This window comes from Danio rerio, chromosome 4, assembly GCF_052040795.2.
Source record: "Danio rerio strain M-AB ecotype USA chromosome 4, GRCz13ab, whole genome shotgun sequence".
NCBI classification, from domain to species: Eukaryota; Metazoa; Chordata; class Actinopteri; order Cypriniformes; family Danionidae; genus Danio; species Danio rerio.
In genome coordinates, this window is record NC_141024.2 from 20,083,165 (window position 1) to 20,109,943 (window position 26,779).

At 40.1% G+C, this 26,779-nt stretch overlaps 2 protein-coding genes across 3 annotated transcripts in view; one reads left to right on the forward strand and one right to left on the reverse strand.

Moving 5' to 3' along the window:
• snd1 (staphylococcal nuclease and tudor domain containing 1) overlaps positions 1 to 26,779 on the reverse strand; it is a 297,588-nt gene that overhangs the window by 128,526 nt on the left and 142,283 nt on the right. The gene's annotated exons all lie outside the window — the stretch shown is intronic.
• lrrc4.1 (leucine rich repeat containing 4.1) lies at positions 9,652 to 14,215 on the forward strand. The gene is made up of 2 exons (XM_087248174.1): positions 9,652 to 10,007; positions 10,153 to 14,215. The coding sequence occupies exon 2, from the start codon at positions 10,766 to 10,768 to the stop codon at positions 13,340 to 13,342; it is 2,577 nt and encodes an 858-aa protein (XP_087104300.1). The 5' UTR covers positions 9,652 to 10,007; positions 10,153 to 10,765; the 3' UTR covers positions 13,343 to 14,215.

Sequence of the window (26,779 nt, forward strand, 5' to 3'; positions counted from 1 at the left end):
CAGCACATTATATATTTTTCCAGCCATAACAAAAGAAATGGAGTACTTTTAAAGTGTACAAAAACAGAAATAGACAGACAGATCAACAGATTTTGCCGACTCTGATAGCTGCATATGTAGTCTATATTCCAAATGCTGTAAGCTTGTGCTAAAACAAGTGAGAGAACATTTGCTTTTACCTTTTTCGCCTTCAAATTAAACTTGAGATTACAAACAGTAAGATTTGAAGCTCTTCTGGCCCGTATGTTTCAAACACCAATATCATGTAATGTTTAAGAATGAGAATAGTAGGTCTTTAGAGGCAGTTTGAATCCATTTGACCACAATCTGAGTATGCATTTGTTTTAGTTTTTTTTTTTTTTTTTTTTTTTTTTGTTTCATACTGTTCAGCCTTTTTTTTATGTGGTGTTCACCAGGGATTTATTTTAGCCCCTATTCTTTTTTCCTTCTATATACTTCCGCTGGGTTCTATTTTTAAAAAAACATGGTCTGTCTTTCCACTGTATGACACTCAAATTTACCTGCCACCAATACTGAGTTCAATTGGGTTGGAGACAAGCATGTCTTGCTTGTTGGATGTGAAAGCCTGGTTGTCTTTGAACTTTCTAGATTGTATTGAGAATAAAACTGAAATAATTGTGTTTGGCCCATCAAATTCTTCTAGGACACCAACAGTAAATCTTGGTATATCAAGCTTTTTTGTGAAGTCTTTAAAATAAATCTGGGTATTATCTTTCTATCTTAAGATTGAAACCGATAAATGCAGTGGTCAAATCCTGCTTTTTTTTAGCTTTGACTCTTAGAAACAGTCAAACCTATTCAAAAACTGAAAAATATAATTAATGCTTTTATTACTTCTATGTTGGACTACCGTAACTCACTACATTTTGGGATTAATCAGACAACTCTATCCCGTTTACAGTTAGTTCAAAATGCTGCTGCAAAGCTTTTAACCGGTACAAAATACATGACCACATTACACCAGTCATATGCTCTTTACGACCGTGTCACTTTAAAATTCTTCTCTTGGTTTTTAAAATCACTAAATGGTTTGGCTCCTTCCTATCTGTCAGACCTATTGACTGAACAAAAGCCTGGTTGGTCTCTTCGGTCATCAAAACAGAGATTATTATGCATTCCTAATGCTGAGATCAGACTGCATGATTTTCAAAGTAGTCGTGTCACGGATGTTTTTTACACTGCATGACTATCTGGGCTAGCATTGTCACTGCTTTGTTTACACTGCAAGATGGATCAGCGACAGGGAGTTCAACACTGCATGACTTTACAAAAGGAGAATCGGTGGCAACTTTAGCTGTAGGTGATCGCTGATGTTATTTTTAGTCAAAACTCTTTTCACACAGCGTGATTTGAATCGACGACTGCTTCAGATATTTAGCATGCCAAATATCTTTGATAGTGCACATTGTGTGATTGTTACTCACTTGAACGAGCACCGATTTGCCTGTGATCTCCAGCATTTGTTGGGAATTTCTCAAAACCTGTCGGTCTGCAGTCTAAACTCAGCATAAGTCGAGACTGAAATGCAGCGGTGACCGTGCTTTCGCAGTAGCTGGTCCTACATTGTGGAATGCTCTTGCCCCCTTTGTTAGATCTATATCATCTCTGTCTGTTTTTTAAATCTAGGTTGAAAACGTACCTTTTCAATTTGGTATCTTATTCTTGAGAATTGATTGTTTTAGCTATAATTTCATAACTTTCTCTTTGCGATTTATGTTGTGCAGCACATTGGTCAATCTTTGGTTGTGTTTAATAGTGCTATATAAATAAAATTGACAGTTTATATCTGTTTTAGTGTCCTCTACTTGGGATCAGATCAATGAAAACACAAAACACCAGGTGTAAACAGGGCCTAAGTGTAAAGCAAAAGCTCGTCTCTTTAAGTGGAGGACCTATATTTTTCCACCACTGTAAAAGCTCACCTTGATTTGCCTTTTCCGAGTGGATATAATTTCCCATGCATTAGATTACCAGACCCTTATTACCTCTGCCTTTAGGCCTGTGCGGCTTTCTCTCGCTCCCTTCACATCCAGAAAAGGCTGTGGGCATATTGTTCGTTTAAATCCAACAGACCTCAATCTTCCTGTAACTCTACAGCTTAATGGTGCCATTGGAATATATTAGGCTCCATTATGTACCCCAATATAAAGCACTTGTGAAAGATTGCACCAAAATCTCGTTGCTCGGAGCCTCTGAACTTCTGGCGGCGGCAATAGTGGGAATCTGACTAGCGGTGCCGATGGGATGGCCTTTTGCTGACCTCATATAAGAGTTTTGACCAATGAGAGCGAAATCTAATAACAATCAATGCTCGCTGTGCATGAGGTAAGAATCCTATTTGACATCTGACTTAAGTGAGATCTGCAGTTTATGGGACAAACCTGACATATTTGGGAACAATCATGTTCTGGTGATTTTAAAGAAGACAAGAGTTCCAACCAAACGTTTTTTCCCTTTTAATATTCCGTTTACTCTGATGTTTCTGCAGTGAAGACTGTTGTTGTGAATTCTGCTACTTATACTTGTCACCAAGGTAACGTTATCTAGCTGGGTGGCAAAGACGAAGCAGTCTTAAAACTGCACAAACATTTGTTGAAAGCTGTACATGAAACAACACTTTTAAATGACATTTAGATTGTACAAACATAACCACACACAACTTGACATATATGAAGATGCATACAATGGTAAAAATGTGATTTTTGAAAGTTAAATAAAGATAGAAAAAACAACAGTGGTTAGAACAATAAGAGGGTATGTTATAGAATGGCAGACAGATACCATTAGATAAAATGACAGATAGGCTGAATGATAATATAAACAACTGACAAATAAAATAGACGACTGACCAACAGAACGAACAAACAGTCAAATAGAACCAATTAGAACCAATTAAGGACTGATTAAGGACATAAAAAACAAAGAAGGGCTATAAGATATATAGTTTGAGCATCAATATAGCAATGTGTGCATCTAAAATAGTCACGTCGCAGGATTAGATTTCTCAGTAAAGATAAAAAGATAAAAGTAATATTAAATATTATTACCTTAAAACATTAATGTTATTTTACATTCGATCGTTCAATTTCTGTACTTAATTACTGCTTGCTTATTTAAATATATTATATTTTATGCAAATGCACTGCGTGAAAAAAGACTTAGTCTTTTCCAATAAAATATCGCAATGCCAGATTTTTCCAACATCGTGCAGCCCTACAAACAAGTAACCAATAGATAAAATAAACAAATAACTAATAGACAGAACAAATAAACAACCAATAAAAGGAATAAAAAATGAATGCAAGATACATGTATAACAAATGAATGACCAACCAATAGAGAGCACATAGATAGACAAAGTACGACTGATAGATAGAACAAACAATAAACAGAATGACCAATAAAACTTTTGTCTGGTAGATAGAAGGACCGAACTATAAATAGAAAGAATGAACAGGAACAAACTGGAACGAAAGGGACGAACGGAACGAAACGAAAACAAAACGAACGAAATGAAGGAAACGGAAGAAACAACCAAAACTAATGAAACAAACAGAACAAAATGAACAGCCTCAAAATAGAAAGAATAAGTGACTGATAGATAGAACAAACAAACAACTGATCGATCGATAAAACAAACCACCAAAAGATGGAAACAAACAATCTGAAAAAAACGACAGAAGGAACGGCCAATTTATAGAATGACTGCACATCCAATAAATAAAACAATTTAATGACCAATAGATAAACAACTGACAAAATAATAGATGGATGGTAGACATGGAGAACAACAGAATGTAAGAAAAACAAAAATGATAAAGGATAAGTAAACAATAAACATTGTCTATATACTATTTATTTATATTATATAAAATCTTGCAATACAACAAAATACATTTTTCGTCGGCCAGAAGAAACTAATTCCTTATTGCCGAACTGAAATAGAGACACTATCCTCACTTGTGAGTTACTCACAAGTTTGAGTGGGTGGGATTTATTTGCACTATGGGATTCAATTTGAGAGAAGATGGATGGGATTGCCTGATTGTGAGCTAGTGTGTATGTGCGCGCAGGGGCAGAAAGAAGACCTTGCTCCATCCTCTCTAGCTGTTTAGTCAGAGAGGTTTAAAGCCCCTCAGTAAAGCATGGCCAGTTATTCACGGAGCCCCACGCACTCTCAGAAAGAGGCTTTTACAGATGCTGGGTGGCATGACAGCTCAGTGAAAATGAGCCCTGAATGTTCTAGAATGCAAAGCAAGTCTGGCCAATCACCATGCTGCTAAGCCCTGCCTGATTTGAGAATTATTTTTAAATGACCTTTTAATACATTCCTGAAAAGGTTGGTGACTGAACTTCTTATGATGTTTATAAAGACAAATTATGATGCAAATCAACGGAATTGCTATTTTATGACACATGTAAGGTTGCTATTATTGTAGCATGAAGAACATGGTTGAAGAACATGTAAGCTTGGGCTAGATTATTTGAAGGTGATTTTTGAAAGTGTATTTTGTCAGTAAAGGCAGTTTTAGCTCCAATCCCAATTCTATCTTTTTACCCTTACCACTTCAAAATGTACCCATAACAATGCATTTACAATGTGGCCATATTTATCTAAACACACAAAAACAACATTAACATTATACCAGACACTGTAAAAAAATGCTCATTCTATGTGCAGTCATACTGCCATTGTAGATGGTGTATTCTGGGAAATTTTTGTACCCCTTGGTTAAGGGTGGTCCTGAAAAATCTCAGTTTCAAGGGCTGTCTAGTCCTTCCCCTTCGCTCTACACTTTTAATTTAAAGACAACTGCGACATCCCTAAACCTTCATGTAAACGTGCAAAATGAGGTGTAGGGGTAAGTGGAAGGACTAAGAAGTAGAATTGGGCCTTAGTGTAACTCCAGCATGAGATTCAGATGAAGGTGCATTTACGTCACCGAATAGTCAAATCGAAGTCATTTGTCATGTCTCAGTATTACGACTGTATGTTTTAAATGTTGCATATGAAAATACCACATTTGAAAAGTTATTTTTTTTCTACAACAATTACTTTATTCGTGTCTTTGAAATAAATCTTGCTCTGAAATAATTCAGCATTCATGTGATTGTTACCCTGAACAGAATGAAATCAAATTATAAATCTTCTGTTTATAATGCATCCCTATAGTAATTTTCTGGGCTAATTCATATTTGGAGTTTACACACAAGAAAACACCCTTGCTTCCTACTGAACACACAACCGTGCTTCCCATACAAAATGTGCATGACAGTTGCAGGTATGATCATGTTAACAAATTCATTTCGATTACTCCCGCAGCACTTAGCCTGCCAGACTTGGTTATGCTACAGAAAACCTACTGATCTTAAAGGTAATGTGATGTTTAAGCGAAGGTCATTCTCTATCATCCAACAAACAATTCACTAACACTGCAGTTTGGCACTCACTATGTGATGACATAGTTTTACCCTCAATTTCAGTGTGTATGTTAATGGAAAAAAAGGAGTCCATTTAACATGCAGTTAAATGAGGACTCTCCTTTGCTAATGAATACACTATATCAGGCCTCAAGAACCACCAGAGAACTCAAAATTTAACTCTGTGCTGTATATCTCATTAAAAAGTGAGTCAGTCAATTTGACGTGAGAAACCTTCAACATATCCACAGAGGTGCGTCAGCTGTCAGTTAAGATAAGTTTGGAGCAAAACAACACGCTATTCTGAAACAAGAAATGTGATCACTCATGATGATTGCTGGAAAAGCAAGTTTATAACTGACAGATGAAATCTGTAGGAATGTGCATTTATAAGAGGGCGTCAGGTCAGTGCCTTCTGCTTTTAAAACTGCAATCCAGATTAGATTAGAGAGTTCAACTCGAACTAGATTCATGAACAAATTTTTTCATATATAGTCTCAATAAATTGGACTCATTGCAATGGTTAACAAATCAAACATTTCTATGTCACTCATAAATGTGCAGAATAGTGTTTTTTTTTAACAATTGACAGTAAGTAATGTGTATGGCGCATTTATTGTGTATGGCTATACACCCAAAGCGCTTCACAATTATGAGGGGGGTCTCTCCACACCACCACATCTGTGCAGCATCCACTCGGATAATCCGACAGCAGCCACAGGACAATGGCGTAAGTGCACTTATCACACACCAGCTATAGATAGAGTGGAGAGACAGTTGTGGAGTCAATTCGGTGGATGAATGGGAGGCCATGATGGGTAAGGGCCGATGAAAGAAATTTGGCCAGGACACCGGAGTTACACCCCGACTCTTTACGAGAAATGCCATAGGATTTTTACCACAGAGAGTCAGGACCTCAGATTAACGTCTTATCCGAAAGATGGTGCTCACTGACAGCTTTAGTCTACCATGTATTTTAAATCAGCAACGTCTTTATTATTGTCTTTCGACTCTTTAGAACAGTCACACAAGTTGAGAAAACAACAGAGCAAATAAATAAGTGGAATTTTAATTTGAGTGAACCGTCTCTTTATTTTAACTGCATAAGCTTTTAATCCGGGCTGGAACATTCTAACACACATAGAGAGGTTTAATGAAGGTCATTAGTTTGCAAACAATAGCCATTACAAGAGTGCTGGAGCAGGAGGCAGGAGGGATGACATTTTCTCCATCTCTTCGGAGTGGATTGTCTCGAGCTCAGCCAATCCATCACAGGAAAAAAAAAACAACTAAGACAAATATCATTAACCATCCACTGGCCCTCAAATATTACATTACAGACAGTTAAAATAAAGTGGGGAGGATTGTGAGAAGACGACAAAGACCACTGAGAACAAAACCAAAAAACCGGAACAGAATAGAGAGAATGAAACAAGCAAAGACAGGAGATAGTAAAATTATACATAAACATCTAAATTGTTGAACGTGTTTTCCAACAGCTGTTCAGAGTTTGACTATCACGTGAATGATAGTGGATAGAGAGCCCAGGTTAGTGTAACAACTAATCTCCTCTAGAATAAATTCCTGGAAATTGAAATGGAATTGAAAGCAAGCATCTGTTCATCCCACCTCAAGGTCATCAAGGTCACTGGTAATTTCACCTGGCCTAAGCAGATTGATTCAGAGTCATGAAGGAAAATAATAACAGTAAATTATTAAAATATAATGCAGTGGAGAAGTAGGTGGAGAAATTAAAAAGAGAAATGGTATAATCTTAAAAATCTGCATTAAAAAGACTCATGCAAGCCTAAATACTTGCAAAGCAGGACAACTGTAAACATAGGGTATTTTTTTGCAATTGATTGGACACTGAAAATCCCAAAGTCTGTCTGATTTACCCAATAATGCATTTCCAGAAATGTACAACAACTTTCATATTTATGTTAAATGTGAAAGCGTCTCCAGGGCACAGCTAGATTTATGGAAATGAATCAATGAAATCAGGTCATGCATTCCGTGCTGCTTCACGTATTTATTTTTAAAGTGGGTTAAATGTAGCTGAATGCCACATTTCCTATGCGAAGGTTTCCCACCTTTTTCCAACATTTGCTGTGAAGGATTTTAGATACTGATTTTACAGTACAATACATCAGTAGGGTAGTATTGGTCCTCTCTAGCGAATTGGACAAGGGAAGCAGGCTGACCTACATGCAGCAGACCCTATATCCCAGATAGACTGGCAAACCCTGAGGCTACCATCCTGCCCTCACTCGCCCACTTACTGACAAGACCCAACCCGCCAAAGTGGGTCGCTGGTGCCGATACATAGCAGACCTCTCCCTGCGTCCCTCAGCCCGGGGCGAGTATAGCTGGCAAGCTTTGCCCTCTCCGCCTGCATAAAATCATTCCAAAAGGCCCGAAGTTTAGAAGGAGGGGGAGTCATCGTCCCCACTATATGCATGGTGTTCTGGGTCAACGTCACAGCGAAAGAGTGGAATGGCCCAAATGATGGTGGAGGCCTGCCAATGGCCACCCACAATCTCACACTAAGAGGTGTAGTCCACAGACACAAACAAATATACATTACACATTCTAGCACGCATAGGTCATAATTCACAAGAGGGTTAGCCCGTGGGTCACATGTGTGGATGGATTTGAATAATGTCCCCAGACACTTGTCGCTTTACGCAACGGGGTCACAAATCCCTCAAAGTGCCCTACTTAGTTTCAAGGCGTCACCACAAGCTATGGGTGTCATTCACAAAGACATTCACAATCACACTCTCGCTGTCACACATACACAGTGGCGTGTCAAAATGCCAGCCATCGGTTGCCTGGGGTGCCGTGCTGTTTAGCACTGCTGTTCAATTCTATGACATCTGCTGTTACAAGCGTGAGATGCAACCTTTCTGCAAGCACCTCTTTAAAGTACCTTTCACCTGCTGGCTAACATTGGGTGAAAGCCAACATGCCCAAGGTTTGAGAGAGTGATTACAAGGCAAAGCTTTAAAAGAGCAGTGCTTAGCAGCTCTCTCTGTAGAGGAAATGCTTTAAAATGGTGAGCCCTATTCTCTTAGAGGGAGGACCATCTTAGCTTCCTATGCATGACAGGGGAGATATTTTAATCTTGGAAGGGAGGATAAAAGAGAGGGAGAAAGTGAGAGTGTCACACCATTGGCCCAGCTTTGCACAGTACAGAGACTCCCTCTGCTGCATCCAGAGGAAGCTTAATCCATCTGAAGAGAGCAATAGCCTTTGGCAGCACACATGCTGAGCTGTCCAGCACCCCTCCCATAACTCCCTGTGGGCTAAAAGCACCAGCCGTCCAGTAGGAGCACTCGTTTACACCAGGTACAGTCAACAAAGTAGTCTCGGTGACCAAACGTATGATCAGACAATGCAAATCACACTACCACACCACATCAACTTGAGAGAAGGCAGACTGTGTATGGGGGAAGTGAGGGTTGAAAGGTATTAAGAGAGTCCCAGGGGGGAGTGTGGAGGACAAAGTAGAATCATTCATCAATTGGACCGTGCTTATCTGAGAAACAGAAACAATCGGCTCCAACAACCATAAACAGATCTACAAAATACAAGAATCTTGAAGAGAGAATGGGAAAAAAGATGGGAAAGGGAGGGGGGGTGTGAAAGAAAGAGAGAGAGGGGGGGGGTCGAGAAGAAAATAGTGGGAGCAGGGAGAGAGAGAAGTAGAGAGCACACAAGAGAAAGAGAGAGAGAGAGGAGGGGGCGGACACAGATGAGCTAACGTACTAAAACCAATGCATCAAACCAATGCACTGCTTGGAGTGTGATGCGTCAGCATACATTCACGTTTTCATTAAAGGACGAAAAGAAGAGCAGGCATGCAAGTCTGCGTCCCGGGTGCCTGCTACTGCACCACAAAACGCAACGAAAACACCGGTGCATAGCGGTAGGAAGAAGGACTAACCCGGGGCAAAAAAGGTTAAAAATAAAAAGCATAGAAAGGAGGGCACAAGAAAAGATGTTGCCATGGGGAGCCACTTTTCCCTTGCCTCAGCGCTCGTCCACCAGCTTGAGCCGGACAGCTGTGCCGCTGACAAAGCTGAGAGCTCCTACTTTGCACTGAGCTCAGGGCACTGCAGCGCTATACGGATACTTCTCTGATCGACACAACGTCACACGGAGGGGGGCGGGGGGAGAAACGCTCTCCCTTCTCTTTTTTCTCTCATTCTAGGGAGTGAGAGAGCGCTCGAAAGCAAGAGAGAGCGAAGGAGAACGAGGCAGATAGAGAGCGATCTCTCTCCAGTGAATGAGCCTTCCTATGGAGCTGTCTCTGCGCTGGTACACCTTCACTGGCTCTTACGATCAACTTCTTACAGAAAAAAAATTAAGGATTACTGGGAAGCGTATATAAAGAACCCTACAGCCTTCTCTGCATGCGAGCGTGCGGGTACAGAGATGGAAAGCGGAGCTACTTAAGGAAAGAAATGCGCTAATGACCGCAGTGTCAGTCTTTTCAGCTGGACAAGGTGCTGACAAATCGAGCGGACAAAATGTACTGAGAGGGGGACGGACAAAGTAAAGTGAGTGGAAAGATTGAAGACGCACTTTTATTATTCTTAAAACAAAAGCATAGAACATTTGAAAAGACTGGATTTTTCATTCTTATTCCTCTCTTTCCCCCCCTCTAACTACCCCTCCCTTTTTCCTCCCCCTACTCTGGTTTAGCATGTGTGAGCGGTCCTCTATGGAGACATGGGCATTTAGTAGCAACGTCAAGCGGAGGTATCCAAGGACAAGCATCTGTGGATAGTGCGAGCGCGAGCACTTTTATAGGAGCCAAACTGGATTGGTACTGTAGCCTAAAGCTCTGAGGCCCTGCAGAGCCACTACACATCTCCTCGGATGCTCCTTTGTGGATTTATTAGGGGCCATTTTGGCATTCATCTCTTGTTTTCTGACAAATGAAAGAGACGGCTTTGCTAATCATGGGAATATAGGAATTTGAGGGAAAAAATCTGTTTTGTGATTGCAAAAATTGGACGTGTAAAACCTTTGAGGTAGGTGTTGAGCCTTTCCAAACATTTTTATCCATAAAATATATCCCCCCTTTTACTTTATTCATTATTCCTTGGCCTTTCACTTCTCCTTCGTTACTCAAATACTTGTGACACAACGTTTAGTCTCCAGTTCAGTAAATGGAAAAACAATCTAGAGTGTTGTTTAACCCAGGGTAGGGCTTCATTAGTCAGAGGTGAACCCCTCCCCTTCCCCCGCTTACTACCCCCCACCCCAACCACCATCATCACCCCACGCCCCCCCAGACGATGCTGAATTATGAATGTGCCACATCATGAGTCTCCTGGGGCGGGTAGCTGTGCGTCGAGCCAGGAAAGCCGCCCTGCTCTGTGTCCTGTTCCTCATGGTTCAAGCGTGCGTGGAGGTGGTGGCCGCGGCCGGGCCCCAGGGTTGCCCGACTGATTGCTCCTGCAACAACCAGCTCAGCAAGGTGGTGTGCACCAGACGTGGGCTCACTCGTGTGCCCCCAGGCATACCCAGCACCACCCGGCACCTAAACCTGATGGAAAACGCCATCGAGTCTGTGCAGGTCGACTCATTCCGCAACCTCCATCACCTAGAAGTGTTACAGCTGGGCCGCAATGCTATCAGACAGATTGAAGTAGGTGCCTTCAGTGGGTTAACCAATCTCAATACTCTGGAACTATTTGATAACAGATTGACTGTGGTGCCAAGTGGGGCGTTTGAGTATCTGTCCAAGCTGAGAGAGCTGTGGCTGAGAAATAACCCCATTGAAAGCATCCCATCGTATGCATTTAACAGAGTGCCATCGCTGATGAGACTGGATCTGGGTGAACTGAGAAAACTGGAATACATCTCTGATGGGGCCTTTGAAGGTCTAGTTAACCTCAAGTATCTCAACCTGGGGATGTGCAACATTCGAGGGGAGATGCCCAACTTCACACCTCTCGTTGGGCTGGAGGAGCTGGAAATCTCTGAGAACCTCTTTCCCGAAATCAAACCAGGTTCATTCAGAGGACTGTCTTCACTCAAAAAGTTATGGATCATGAACTCTCAAATAGGGCTAATTGAGCGAAATGCCTTTGATGACCTGGCCTCTTTGGTGGAGCTGAATTTGGCCCACAACAATTTAAGCTCACTGCCCCATGACCTCTATACACCACTGAAATACCTGGTGGAACTTCACCTCCACCACAACCCCTGGAACTGTGGCTGTGATTCACTTTGGTTAGCACGTTGGCTGCGAGAGTACATACCCACCAACTCAACATGCTGTGGGCGTTGCCATTCCCCTGCACACATGAGAGGCCGCCAGTTGGTCGAGCTGGATCGGGGTGACACCGGTGCAATGCAGTGCTCCGCCCCCTTCATCGCAGATGCCCCAAGAGACCTGAATATTTCAGCTGAACGTGTGGCAGAACTGAAGTGTCGAACAGCCGCCATGTCTGCTGTACGATGGCTCCTACCAAACGGGACAATTCTAACTCATGCATCAAGTCACCCACGGTTAACAGTGCTAAATGATGGGACTTTGAATTTTTCAAATGTACTTGCAGGTGACACAGGCATGTACACCTGCATGGTGTCCAATGCGGCTGGGAATTCCAATGCTTCAGCCTATCTAAATGTAAGTGCGGCTGAGCTTAACACGTCAAACCTCAGTTACTTCACCACAGTCACAGTGGAGGTGCTGAGCCCCACATCTGAAATGCCCAAGCCCAAAACCACCACAACCACAGCAGGTGCCAGCACCACCACCACAGCATCGCCTTCAGTCTTTCAGCCAGTTTTTATCTCAACCCCAACAGTCCTGCTTCAGAGCACAGACACTCCACCAAGTCGTCCATCTGTTATACCTGGCTCGAAAGTAACAACAGGAAAGCCGCCCAATCCAGCCAGTACCAGTCTGGATGAGGTGATGAAGACAACAAAGATCATTATCGGTTGTTTTGTGGCAGTAACCTTGCTAGCAGCAATCATGCTAATTGTATTTTATAAACTACGAAAGAGGCATCAACAGAGGAGCACAGTTGCTTCAGCCAGAACTGTGGAGATTATTCCGGTAGATGAAGAACTGCCCCCATCGGCTTCTGCTGCCAATATTGCAGATGAGGGGCAACTTTCTCTACCAGAAATAAGGAATCATAACAGTATTTACAAAGCGGACTACACCCACAAGTTTGACTACGGCTACAAACCAAAACTAGAATACAGTACCCATAAGCCCAAGCAAGATTTCAGCATCCATCAACCCAAATCGGACTACAATACTTACAAACCTAAAGCAGACTATATGTACCAACCAACTCTGGAATACAGCTCTCAGAAACTCACGGATTATTCACACAAGTCCTTGCCGGATTACCACGTACACAAAAAACCGGAACAAAGCCCATACAAACATGGATATGGCACCCACAAACCGGACTACAAATCTCATACGCCTAAACCAGACTTCAGTCCGTTCAAAACAGAGTACGGTGTTCCGAAATCAAAAACTGACTACAGTATGCCCAAGCCCAAACCTGATTACAGCCCCTTCAAGACAGACAGCTTTTTCAAACCTGACTACATTGCTTTCAAGGCAGAGTACAGCCCTCTCAAAGCGGAATATGTCAGTCGTGACTTCAGCCCTCACAAGTATAAAAAGGATTACAGTCCTCATAATGTGGACTACAGCCCACATAAGATGGACTACAGCACTATGAAGCCCAAATATAACACCTACAAGCCACCAGGCCACAGTGCCAAATGGACAGAAAGCAACAGCATTGGAAATTCTCTGCCTCGAACCATGCCCAGCGCTATCACAGCTTCTCCTGAAGCCCTTGTTATAAAAACTCACACCAAGGAGAAAGTACAAGAGACTCAGATATAGCCTGGTCCTCAACAAATCAGAACCTCAGTGAAAATGACCCTCTCGCCCCCCTTATAAGCCCACCATCACCCCAGCATAAAAACATGCAATAGAATGCACAAGAGAAAAAAAAGACAGGAGCTACTTTTTTTTGTACAGAGTGCAATTCCTAAAGACTGATTCTTGTTGTACATGCTTATAAATAAATATATATGGAAAAACAAACTACCATGGGCTGGTAATAGAGAAGCAGATTATATAAAAAAATAAATTGAAACTATTTTCTAACTTATAACTCCTATTTAAAAGATGAGTTGTTTTAAGATGCTGTGCTGGATTTAAGAAACGAGGATAGTCTTGTTTAAAAAGGGCATTCTGTGTGATTTCTAAACAACGCTACAGAGAATGCAGTGAAAATTTCAACAGCAACAACAGAAAAAACAACATTTATACTGAAAAGTCTTTCTTTTAAAACATAAAAGATAAAGGTCAATGTTGATCTTTGCAGGTTTATCTTGTAAAAGCACCATGAATTTGTACTGTGCCAAATGTTACAAATGCAATAAAAGGATTTTTGGAAGAAAAGAAAAAAAAAAAGGACCACCGTTTAGCTTTTTTTTCCCCCCCGTCTCTTGATGTACTGTTGCGATCAGCCAAATGCTTTAGACACTGCAGTAGGACTCACTGCAGTTCTGCTTTAACCCTCAGAGTGCTGGGTGCCGCTCAAGTCTAAAAGGCTGGGCAGGGGCTGCTTTTCTCGCTTTTCGTTATTCTTTTGTATGCTTTCCAGCGCTGCAGTGGATTAACTGAGCTTATATAATTTATTTGTGAACTGATTTTCCATCACAAGAGACGGTTGGTTAAAAAAAATAAATAAATACATTTTAAAAAAGACATTCCACTATCTTATTTCCCAAATTCTGCTGTTACTGTGAGGTACAAATGACTGGGAGGTTGTAGAACAATTTTGTATGGCTGTTTAAGCAATTTCTGCCTGCAAATGGCTTCAAAAGACACTGAAAAAGACAGGGGTCTAAACAAAAAAGCTGGTCTGCCTTTGCTTTTAGCACATTCGAGCAGTTTGTTCAAAGCTTAAGCAATTTGAGTAAGGCATCCACTTCTTTTTAACCCCATGTATTTCTACTAGAGCTGAAATAATTGTTAATAAACCATGACATTTTGATATTCTCTAAACCGACATTTAGATTTTCTTTTATTAAATCACTGTGTGTTTCCAACACGCATTTATGAGCCAATGCATGAGACTCTGACAGGCGGTGAGCCATCAAAAACCAAGCGTCTTCTGTATGCTCAGAAGAGGTGCGTCATGACATATTGCACAGACTTGTAAGCTTTGACTGCGACATGTACATTATTGCATTCCTCTCATCCGTTCAGAGAGGCTTGTTTGACTGTCAGCAAGTGTTTTCTACCTTGAATAATTGAATTGCGCGAATAAGAAATAACGGGTGATAGAAAAGAATTAGGCCGCAAATTGATGGCGTATTAAAGGATGATAAACAATAATGCATGTTTGCATTGCTGAGCATATTGACTTGAGTGCATACAGGCTGCCTGGGAGATTAGAGCTGATTACATGATAATTGATCCAGCTCGCACAGACACACACCCTTCACAAAGTTGGGACATCTGGACACAGCGAGACAACTGTATGCCTAGCACGCACTGTACTAGCAAGCACACACACCAAACAAAAATGATTGTGGCTGTAGGCTGTGCAGCGCCCCAGTTAAGACCAGTCCCGTACTGTTTGTGTCTGTGCTTTTTTTTTTAATAAGTCAATAGTATTTTTCGTATACAGGTCTTTGTTAGTGATTCTGGCTCTCTTTCTTAAAAAAACGTCTTGGAAAAAAACTGTAAATCACTTCAAACTACATATGACAATCATTTAACTGATGCAACAGATAAAAGCAATACCTAAAAAAGTTTTAAATCATGAAATTCCATCATCACTGGGGGAAATACATTTTAGTCTCTAAAAGATCTACCAAAATCTACCAAAACTTAAATTCACAGCATTGGTTAAGCATCAGATCATTCAAACTTTACTCTGTGCAATTGTCATGGATATGAAAAGCACCCTCTTATCACAACACGCTTCACAACTTATAACCCTTGTTCCAGTGTCTTCACAAACAACGTCGGTGTTGCTGCAATAACTTTAAAAACTGCAATTACAGCCAGTGATCGGCGCGTTTATGCAGCCGAACGTCACAACTATAATTGCCAGTCTGGGTTTTAATGGAGCATTGTATAGGGCTGAAGTGGATCCTTGAGCAAGCAGCATGTAAGAGCAGGGAAAAAAAAGAGAATAAAAGGGATGATGGCACATTCTGCCACAGGGTTTGAGGACCCTTCATGCTCTTCAGCCCACCGGCGAGAGAAAGCGACCCCTATTCATGGAACTAGGATGCAGTGTGGCTCATGATGCGGACATTTACAAAAGATTATCTGGCCAAATAACAGGAAACGATAAAGAGGATGCTGTTAAGAAATGACACAGAAGAGTGGTGGAGGGTTTAGGTTGCACACGAGTGCTTTCAACATATGATTGTATAAAAATATACATCAAATACAAATCCGACTGCAAAGGACTAGGAGGAGCAAATGTGCAGCCGTATGATGGAGAGGGGTTTTAGAGTGAAAGCATGAGACAAGACTGCCAGCTAGAGCTTGAAGAGAGGAAGGTTACGGCTCTGATGATTGGGTTGCACTGGAGAAGGTGTATGAAGTGGGAATGGGTGTTGATAAACTAAACTAAATATGGGATGTAGGTAGTGGGGTCAATGATAGACATCCCTGAAATGAAGGAAGAGGGGGATGAGAAACCTGGCCTATACCTCGAAGGGAGGGTATGACATCATTGCGTGCTTCTATTATGCTGGAATGTTTTGCTGTATGGGTTCATTACAAGTGCTTTAAAGGGTCATTAACAGTTTATTTCTGTCACCCCACACATAAACGATGCATTTTATTTATTAGGGCTATTAAAGGTGATAGACTGCGATATCTCCAAGACAGATAAACAGCTGAAATATAGCCTTTTTTAGCAGTTACCAAGATCCACTTGATATAATTTAAATTGCACTTCCAGTTCTATAAATTATTCCTAATTCCTAAAACAAAAACTTTAAGAAATAGTTTACCCAAAACTGAAAATAATTTACTCACCCTTCATTTGTCAAAAACCACTTTTTGTTTCTCTTGGAATGTTGGAAACCAGCACCACTTCTATGGTATTTGCTTTACTTATTGAAGTCAATAGTAGCAGGTTTCAAACACTTTTCTAAATGTTTTCTGTGCTCAACAGATAAAAAAGAAACTCAAAGGCATGGAACCACTAGAGCAAGGGTACCCAAACTTCGTATGAAGGGCCAAAATCTAAATATCATAGAGGGCAGTGGGCCGAAAATGAATATACTAAACTATATTACATCAAAGTTGCCATGGGTAATTTTCTAGTTAATTTCATAACATTTATAAATAAATAGAAAACTTTACTTTCAATCATCTTAACTAATGCAGTACAACTTTAATTACAATGTATTGCAATAAGAACAGGTTAACAGTTTAGTTTAGTGCTGTATACACTAGTCAAGCAGAATCTGCCTTGCCTTGATTCACTCAAAGTCTCTGCATTGTCTTCTATTTGTCAGTTGGCAGTATGTACATTTAAATTGAAACATGTAATTTCAATTAGCTTTATTGTAGCTTAAACAATAAAACAAACCAATAAAAAGTTACATAAAATGTGAATACAACCATCCAACACCATTCGCATCATTCCCCCTCTCTTCTCAGATGGGATGGTGGGCAAAATCAAAGGTTACCATGTGCCAACTTTGGCCTGCAGGCCCTAGTTTGGGCATCTCTGCACTAGAGGATGAGTAGATGGTCAACTTTGATTTTTGGGAGAACTATCCCTTAAAATAGGGCTGCACGATATTGGAAAAGGCTGATTTTGCGATATTTTATTTTTCTGCAATAAATATTTTGATATGAATACAATTTCACAAGATGGTTTAAATAGCTCTATTTAACGGTTTTCTGTGGAGTCTAAAAGTATTCGGGTACAAGAGTAATCACATATATATAATATATATATTTTTTTTTTACTCCAAATATCCAAACATTTCTTAAACTAAGTAATAATATTGTTTAGATTTACCCATCAGAAGAAATAAGTGAAGAGTTTTTTTTTTTTTTAGCTTGTTTTATGAAAATTATCTGCCAGTGGGTTGTGTGAAATAATCTTGTTTTCGCTTTGAAATGTAGATATTTGGGCTAAGAAAGATGCAAGTAGGTTTTATTTATTTATTTATTTATTTTTAGCATAAATCATAACATGCCCATATAAACACAGTGATTATACACAATTCTGTAGCTCCGGGTCAACTATAAATTAGACTGGATATTGCCTATCTTTGCGAAATGACTACTGTAGATGCGCACATTGCGCTATTGATGCTGAAACTTTATATATATTGTGCAGAACGTATTATAAAGTAACTTCGAAATATCTCAAATTTTAAATAAAACATTTTAACTGTAGTACAATTTTTTTTAAAGTCATTTCATTACATTTAAATGTACTCTTGCCTTTTTAATAAGGAGGCAAATGGAAATCATTGCCATTATTGGATAAAGTTTTATAACAAAAACAAAAACTTCTTTGCAAAGTGACTTTTGCATATGCGCACATTGCGATTTCGATGCTGGAACAATATATTGTACAGCCCTACCTTAAATACATTAAATGTTTGCTAAAAGAAAAGCATTTAAAACTTCAGTCCAAGTCCAATAAGTAACACAGAGGCTAATAAACCATCCAATGTAAATTAAATACAAAAGCAAAACAAAATAGAGCCAGCATTTCATTAACCCTGCAAGCCTCGAGTTCAACGTAACACCAAATTGTAAACTAAAAGTGTTAGATTGACTAACAGAAGCAACATAATAGTTAAACATTTTGTTGGACTGCTGAGACTGTGCTAAAAAGTTAAGAATAAATTTAAATTAAAATATGTAAAACGTCTATGCATTTGATCAGCCCATGCATTTACTAGGAATCAAACTCATGACCTTGGTTGGCATTGCTAACATTCCCCTAGTAACAGGAACATAACTGCTACTTACTGCTAACTTCTAACAGATAGTTAGCATATATAATCCACCTTGTGCATTCGTCTGCTGTGGTTTAAATGGTAATGTTTGTACCTTCTTACTTTTTTTTTGCAAAACAGCCCTTTTACAAAAAGCTAACAGAGCGTTTGTCATTGTCTGACCTTCTCGTTGGCATTCCCACGAGAGCTTCTGAACAGATGTTAACTGGCTGCACTTCTGTCTGAGCCTCGGTTCTGGTCGGAAATAAAAGAAGTGGCTTTATGACGGCCACAGAGGCCTCCGAAATGAAAGACAGCGCCGTTAATCACCGTTTTGTTAGGTTTTGTTCTATCCGTACCCTTGCCCATAAACGCTGAGAAGAGGGTGCAATTACCCATGAAGTAAACACAGGAAAGAGCAGTGCTGGGGTACCAAGTCACCCGTCATTAATTCAGATGCCACCGTCTACGGTTAATGGCCGGTGCACAGATTCCCTCTCACCATTTGTTAACCTCAGAGCTGGCATACTGAAAGTGCCCGAGCACTTAAAAAGAGTAAACACAAAGGCGCAGCTACTCAGTTTCTTCACAGAGTTGCAAATCAAGGAACTCTCTGCACAAATAATACTCACTTCACATAAAGATCGCTATAAAATCATTATTTACGCCTGAAGACTAAAAAAAAAAAAACACAAAGCTAGGATTCTCAATAGACAATGCAAGTAGTAAAACTGTCAGCGTGCACACACCAGCACAGCCCTTAGTGAGTGTTTAAAGTAGAATTCTATCTGAGGTTTATAGGCCCCTCTCCATAACACATTTGCATATCTCGTCGGTGCCATTTCACATGCCTCTGGTGTCGTATGAGTTTCTTGGGGGGGTAGCTGGTGCCAGCCTGTTCCATTTTAACGTCATGCAAATGGAAGCAGTGCAAGGAAGAATTGTGCCCTTTTCGTCCTCTACATGTTTAAAACACGACCCAGAGGGCATGTGCTTCAGATGCAGGATGCTGGGTTGAGCGCAAACACTGCAGCAAAACGACTCCATTTGGTGCACTTTGCATTTTCTTCATGATGCCTGACAAACATGTGACTTCAATAGGGGGAAATAAACAATGTAGCTGTGCAAGACGGTAGTTCTCAAACCGCCTCTGATTTGCTATGGCAAAGAGGCACATGGCTTCCAGGAAAAAAAAGGAAGGAGATAGGGAGGGGGGGAATGTGGGCCATTTGGATTGCTGTTTGTAGTGTTTACATATTACTTTAATGATCTTACATTGCTGCAAAAGGTCCGTCTTTAAATACAGATTAAGCAGCTAGACTACCATGACAATCTTTGTCATTCTTCTACCCGCACGCTGTGCTTGAAAATATATTGTTTTAAAGATCAATGATTGAGTATGCATTAAATGGTGGGGTATTAACAAGGGTGGTGCATTGTGGGATTTGTAGGTCATTAAAAGCTACTTTTTCCTATTATTTATAGTCACCATTTAGAAAGCCATTGAACGGTGTATAATTGCTTAAATGTAAACGCAGTATTCAAGGTGATGGATTCAAATCCAATATATTAAGATACAGTGAGAGCAGTTATGCAATTCTAAGACGGTTTTATGAGCAGGCAGGCAGTCCCTGGGTTTTAATAGACCAACATAAACACTTTTGAAAAATAGAGCGAGAGAAAAATGAAAATGCGCACTCTAAATGAGATTGTTTAAGAAACACAAAGAAGTATTCGCATATCTTTATGAAGTCTTAACAATGAGGCTCCATTAAAATGCAGTCTCTGATGGAGGGGACGGCGAAACCACAAAACAATTCAGAATGTAACCAACAAAAAGTGTTTATATGGCCGATATGCTGAGCGCAGCAAAACTCATTTTATGCTGCTGTCATTCAAAACTCAATCTTTTATAAACAGACAATCCAGAACCATATTCAATCAACATAAATGGACCAAGAGTTGAGACAATAGCTGCATTCTAAATGTTCGACTGCAATATACTGCACTTGCTTACAAACAGGCTGTTATTAAAGTGTGTGCTACGAGTTTGAAAGCCTTTGGTTCAGTATGCAAATCAGTTTTAACATCTGTCATATTGGCACCATCACATGACCTCACACATATTTAGAAATATAAATATACATATTCAAAATTTGTACTTTTAGAGATTTGTACCTTGTCACTGAAGTTCCCTAAAGGCTTATTGCATTGACACATTTGGTGTGAAAGATCACTAAATTACTAATCCGAATTTCTCAAACATTACATGACCACACCAATCGAACATGACTCATTGTCAAAAAAACAAGTGTCGACCAATGATAACAGATGTTAAAAAGACGTACACTACTTCCGATCCTTCAAATTCCAACAAATGAATGCTGCCATTGGGTGGCGTCTGCCAGCTTAACATTGTACCTTATCTACCCCAAAGAGATGCACAACAATAGCTTTGGGTTACATTACGTACCCTTGAGGTACTACAAACGGTTTAGGAGATTTTGGTCTTTCCTCACTCAAGCAGATAGCAATTGTGCTGTATTCCTATTGACCAAAAACCCCTTGGGTGTTGCAAATATGAGTGTGAAGTAAACCAATGTTGCTTCTGGTGATCGACAGACACTGTAACGTCTGTTCAAGATGTTTGAGTTCATCTCTTTGCCCATAGCACTAAGAATGGGCTTCCTCCAGCAACCCTGCAGGGAAAACAGGAAACATAGTTGGTGCATTGCATCAGTATTACCAGGAAATAAAAGTTCAGAGATGATGCTCAGAGTACCTCTAAATAAAAAAAAAAGTCACAAAAAAACAAATACCTAGTGTTTTCAAAAAAGGAACTACATTTTTTAAAACTACCAACAGGGGGCGCCTCTTTGGGATGCAGATCAGCACTAGCTTGTTTACATTCACCTGCGACATGCTAATTAAAGGAAAGTGCAGCAAAGTAGTAGGTATGCTGACATGAGGCACGTCTCTGAAACAGGTCGTATTTCAGAACGCTCTGAAAGGCACACGCTCTAATCAGCGAGCATTGCCCTTAAGGATGCGGCACACAAACGCAGCCCAAGGCAGACTGACATTTCCTGGCTGATAGAGGTTAGCACCTGCTAAATCAGCTCAGGTGACAGCATGCCGAGCGGCGGCGGCTTCGTTTCTAGATGCGAGCACTGATGCCAAGACCGCTGGATACATAGAGTAGATTAATACAGCTGTAAATCTAAGTCAGCATCCCAGAGGCTTCTGGGAAATGGAAAAGATGCACTTGATGCATAGGCTATGCCAGAAAGGGGTCATGCTAAAGCTATTTTCCATTTCATAAAGAGGCTAGGATGCTAAAACTCTGAACACAAACTTGGCTTGCCGTGCACCTGTGCTAGCTCAAATCCCACGGTGCTCCTGCCGAACATAAACATCAAGAGCTTAGCCCCCAGGCCCGTGGCGCAAGACGTGCCCGGTGCCAGATTTTGCGTGCAGCGCTGGCAGACGGCGCAAGTTTTTTTTGTGCGCAAGACGCTCGGATAATGTCGAGACTCTTGCTGGCATGCAGCAGGGGTGAATAGAGCAGCCCCGGCACATGGCTCACCTCCCAATTCCACTGGCATGAGCCACGTTACTGTGTCTAGATCATGACAAACACAGCCATTAGCAGGCCATTGGAAGTGAAGGAAAGATAAAGCCACAGAGGCAAATGTACCTGTGGGGACAAACACAAAGCACAGGAAGCTTACTGCATCACTTTAAAGAGGTGGGCAAGACGACGACGGCCAACTTCCAGCCGCTTCCTGGCACAAGAATGTGCTCAAGAAAAGCAATAAAGAGAAAGAACAGTGATGGTGTTCCTCTGGCCAAACGTTATACCTAGCGAGCAACCTGCTGTCAGCGTGCACTCTGCAGTTAAGACGGCTTTCTCTGAACCTCCCTGCTCAGGCGTGAAAAAGCTCCATTTCAGAGTTCTGGCTGGCGGAGCCACAAATGCACACGCTCCTAATGCTCTCATTAGTGTAATTGAGCAAAAATGTCAGCATAGCTGCAGCTATTTCCATTTTCTTTTTTAAGTTGTGCAGAACTCATTTATAGGCACAGACTGGAACACAAATGATGAGAAGACTCTCAGAAGCGCGGACATGTTTTTCTTGCAAACACATTTGTGTGAAACCTGTGTTCTTTGTGGAGCGTTTGAAAAGGCAGATGCTTACGCCATTAATACTTGTATTATTATTGCGCGTTACAGCGCTAACAGACTCATCCAAACGTTAGCACAAGCAGAACAGAGAAGTATTTGGATTGGATTAACAACCGTTATGATCCAGACCATATGGTATCTCTTTTTTGCCAATTACCCTTGATAGCTTTGCCTTTTGCACCATCAGTCAATAGTGCTGCTAGAAGTTTATGGCTGCAAGTATCAGAAAGTAATGTGTAATGTTGGGTTAGCCATCTTGTTAATGTGACTTTGCACAGCTCTTGCTCTGCCTAAAGGGAGAGCTATGAGACCATTATGAGCTCTGATACACACTTATTCAGGACAACGGTAATTGAACAATCGCCTGTGACGAACTTACCGTCTACAATACGTTAACAAATCCACACTGCCCTACACATTCAACAACAAATACAAACGCATGAACTCAATTTATACACAAGGTAAGGTGTTGTTATACCAAGAGCCAGGATTTCTACTGAGAACCCTCAAGGATACGAAACAACAGTCCTAATAGTCTACAGCTAAAAACCTTTCAATAACTGTGTCTGCGCATGTGATTCAATTTCTAGGACATCTTTTTCAGGAACGTCACTAATGTTAGACCCTGAATAAAGAGATAAATCGATCTTCTCATTTTCTCCACTATTAGGGTAAATTCCAACATGATTTCAGGGTCTGTAGATGGATTCTGTCCTGCTTGCCCTTCCTCTTGAGCTGTACGGGGTGGGGGAATCGCTCAGAGGAAGATTAGGCCCTTGCCTCTGGGTTTTCAGGGTGTCCTGTCTGCCGGAAGAGGTCAGGCATTGTGCTGGAGTAAGCTACTGCAGGATTACACTCCCAGAGCTGATTCCTGAGGATAGAAAGGCCCCGGAGCCCCACAGCAGGGGACTAGAACTTCACATATGCATAACACACCTGAAACGAAACACGCTCACGTCATTTTGTACACACTCTAATTAGCTAGAAAAGTCGGAATACCCATGAGCGAACACACACAAGGAGTTAAGAGACTGCCGGAATGAAGGAGAGGAAAAGGGATGGGAGACAGGATCAAAGGAGAGGAGGAGGAGTTGCAGAGCGAAACGAGGAGAGAATGCAATGGTGTTGATCAAACACGGGAGGGGAAGAGGAAGGCTGGCTTGAGGAAATCTGTGTGTGATGACAGCTGTCGAGTGTGAATGGGCCAAAGTAGAAACCGGGATGAGGCTCCCATGGCAACCAACAACCTGATTGTCATGGGAACCATTCAATTCAATGCTAGAAGCACCTATAAAACTTCCACCTTTGGCTGTTCATCGCATAAACGCATTTACACACATAAACAAGCATTAGCCCAACAGCTCTTTAGTGGATAATGGCCCCTTCACACACAACGGCACCTTTCAGAAAGACATAATATCTCAATTCTCCTCAAAACGAGGAGGAATCGCCACAGGTTTTCACACTCAACCACTGAAGGAGGTGAATAAAACTCCTAACCACAATAACACGGCTCGATATCATTGATTAAAAGATTACGCCAGCGCTGCATGAGCGCGAGCCACTGAAAGAGAACGACAGTGAGATGGAGAGGACGGAAATGGTGAGGGGCGTTATATCAACGCGGCTGTGCTGTTTAATTCCCTCAGCAATTACGACAATTATCACTCTGTTCTGTCATTCCATCTGAGGCTCGAGCTAAAGACTGTCTTGAAAGAGCCGGAGAGGAGTGAGGGACAGAGCACAATAAAGCTGCAATGTGTGTGTGTGTGTGTGTGTGTGTGTGTGTGTGTTTGTGTGTGACCCGACTCAGTAAAGTCATGTCATAAAACAGCGGGCACACAACATGGCCGCCTGTATTACCACACTGAATCAGTTTAGAGGCCTTATAAAACACGTATGACCGGCTACAGGGCCAAGGGGTGAGGGCAGGAGCATGAACGAGGACTAACTAAATCTCTTTCCATCTCAAGGCCACTTCACTTTAGGAAGTTGTTCAAAGCCGTTCCTCAGAAAGAGGTCATGAGGACAACAGGGTTACAGAAACACTATACAAATCTGTCCACTATGTTAGAACGGTTTTAAGCAAGTTTGGAAAAGAGCAAATACCTGAAAAGAAAATACCAAATTAAGTTCAAATTTATTTATTAATTTAATTTAATTATTATGATCATCATCATTATTAGTATACTGACAGCTCTCATTTTATATTTTAATACTATTAATATACTATATATAGTTTTATTATACTATAATATAATTATACTATTATAATTTTTGGACATACTATGACTATTTTAGAGCAGAACACACACTATCGTTCATGTTTATAGCTTGCAGTATTTGATTTGTTTATTTAATTTAGCCTTTCTTTGAGAAAAAAACAAAATGTTTTGTTCATGCATGAACCAGATCCAAAATTGTAGACATTTCTTTTAAACGTTCGATCCTCATCACGAAGTCAGCTTATTAGATCGATTTAAGAAAAATCATGCGACACTGAATAGATACCACATTACAAACTCATGATTAGACATTATTTCACAAATCACATTAAATTAAAATATATTGTAATTACATAATATCAATTGGTCACAATATTATTGTTTTCAGTGTAGATTTGATCAAATGAATGCAGCCTTCATTAGCAGTGTTTTCATCTTTGAAATAAATAAATAAAAACATTTATCATTTCAATATTTTTTTCTTCAAATGTCTAAAACAAATTTTTTAGACCCCTTATTTTTCTGAATGTGAAACCATATAGTTAAAGTCAGAATTATTAGCCCCCTTTGATTTTTTTTTCTCTCACTTTATTAAATATTTCCCAAATGACAGCAGGGAAATTTTCACAGTTTGTCTAATAATATTTTTTTCCTTCCAGGGAAAGTCTTATTTGTTTTATTTAGGTTATAATAAAATCAGTTTTTAATAAAAAAAAAAAAAAAAAACTATTTTAAGGGCAAAAGTATTTGCCCCTTTAAGCAATATATTTGTTTTCGATAATCTACAGAACAAACCATTGTTACACAATAACTTGCCTAGATGCTAAATTAACCTAGTTAATGAAACCTAGGCATTTAAGCCGTTAAATGTCACAAGAAGTGTCTTAAAAATATCTAGCAAAATATTATTTACTGTCATCATCGCAAAGATAAAATAAAACATTTATTAGAAGCGAGTTATTAAAACTATTGCGTTTAGAAATGTGTTGAAAAAAAGCTTCTCCGTTAAACAGAAATTGGGCAAAAAATAAACAGGGGGGCTAATAATTCTGACTTCAACTGTATATGCTGAGGACTGTGCATAAACCAAACAGCCCTTATAGGAAGTTTAAGGGGGAATTGTATTTGGGTCACGGTGACATTACTGGGGTAAAGAAAGACAAGCAATGAAAAACGGATCACAATGAAAGGTGTTCTCGTGGCCTCTTTAATAAAAAAAGACAAAAGCTGTGCCACGTGAATGTGAGTATATGGAGTGGGGTTCTCTTGGAAGGGCATTTCCTCTTTTTGGAAGGACACAGAGGGATTTGACTGCTGGCACCTGGAAATAATAAAGGAGAAAAGAGGACAGGTCTACACGCTGCCACTAGAGTTTAACTGAACGCTAAGGAGTATCGTAACACTAATTATTATTAATTTAACCATCACACCAAGGCCTCGAAATATAAACAAAACCAAATCAGCGTGCATACCAATGCAAAACTATAAGTCTGTTTATCACAAGTGCATGTGCTGGAGATTTAAATCATTACAGCAAAATAAATAGACCGGTTGTTTGTGATTTTACCATTTATCGACTGAAAATAAGTGAATATCAATGATATTAGATTAGATTCAACTTCATTTTCATTACACATGTATAAGTACAGGGCAATGAAATGCAGTTTAGATCTAACCAGGAGTGCAATAGGTATATATAGGTATAAGTTACAAAATGCAGTCATGAAAAAACTATGGTAATATTTACAGATGGATGTACATTCAACATTATATAGAGGTTGTATTAGCTATGAACAGAGATTTACAATAGATGAATATATTTACAGGGTTGCTATTAATAATCAGAGGTATGCAGATAGATAAACATAATTATTATTTATTATTATTATTATTATTATATTAATTATTTATTATTACTATTATT

Bases quoted from the DNA above. Each gene is read 5' to 3' on its own strand.
- lrrc4.1 (XM_087248174.1), top strand. From the start codon at position 10,766: ATGTGCCACATCATGAGTCTCCTGGGGCGGGTAGCTGTGCGTCGAGCC.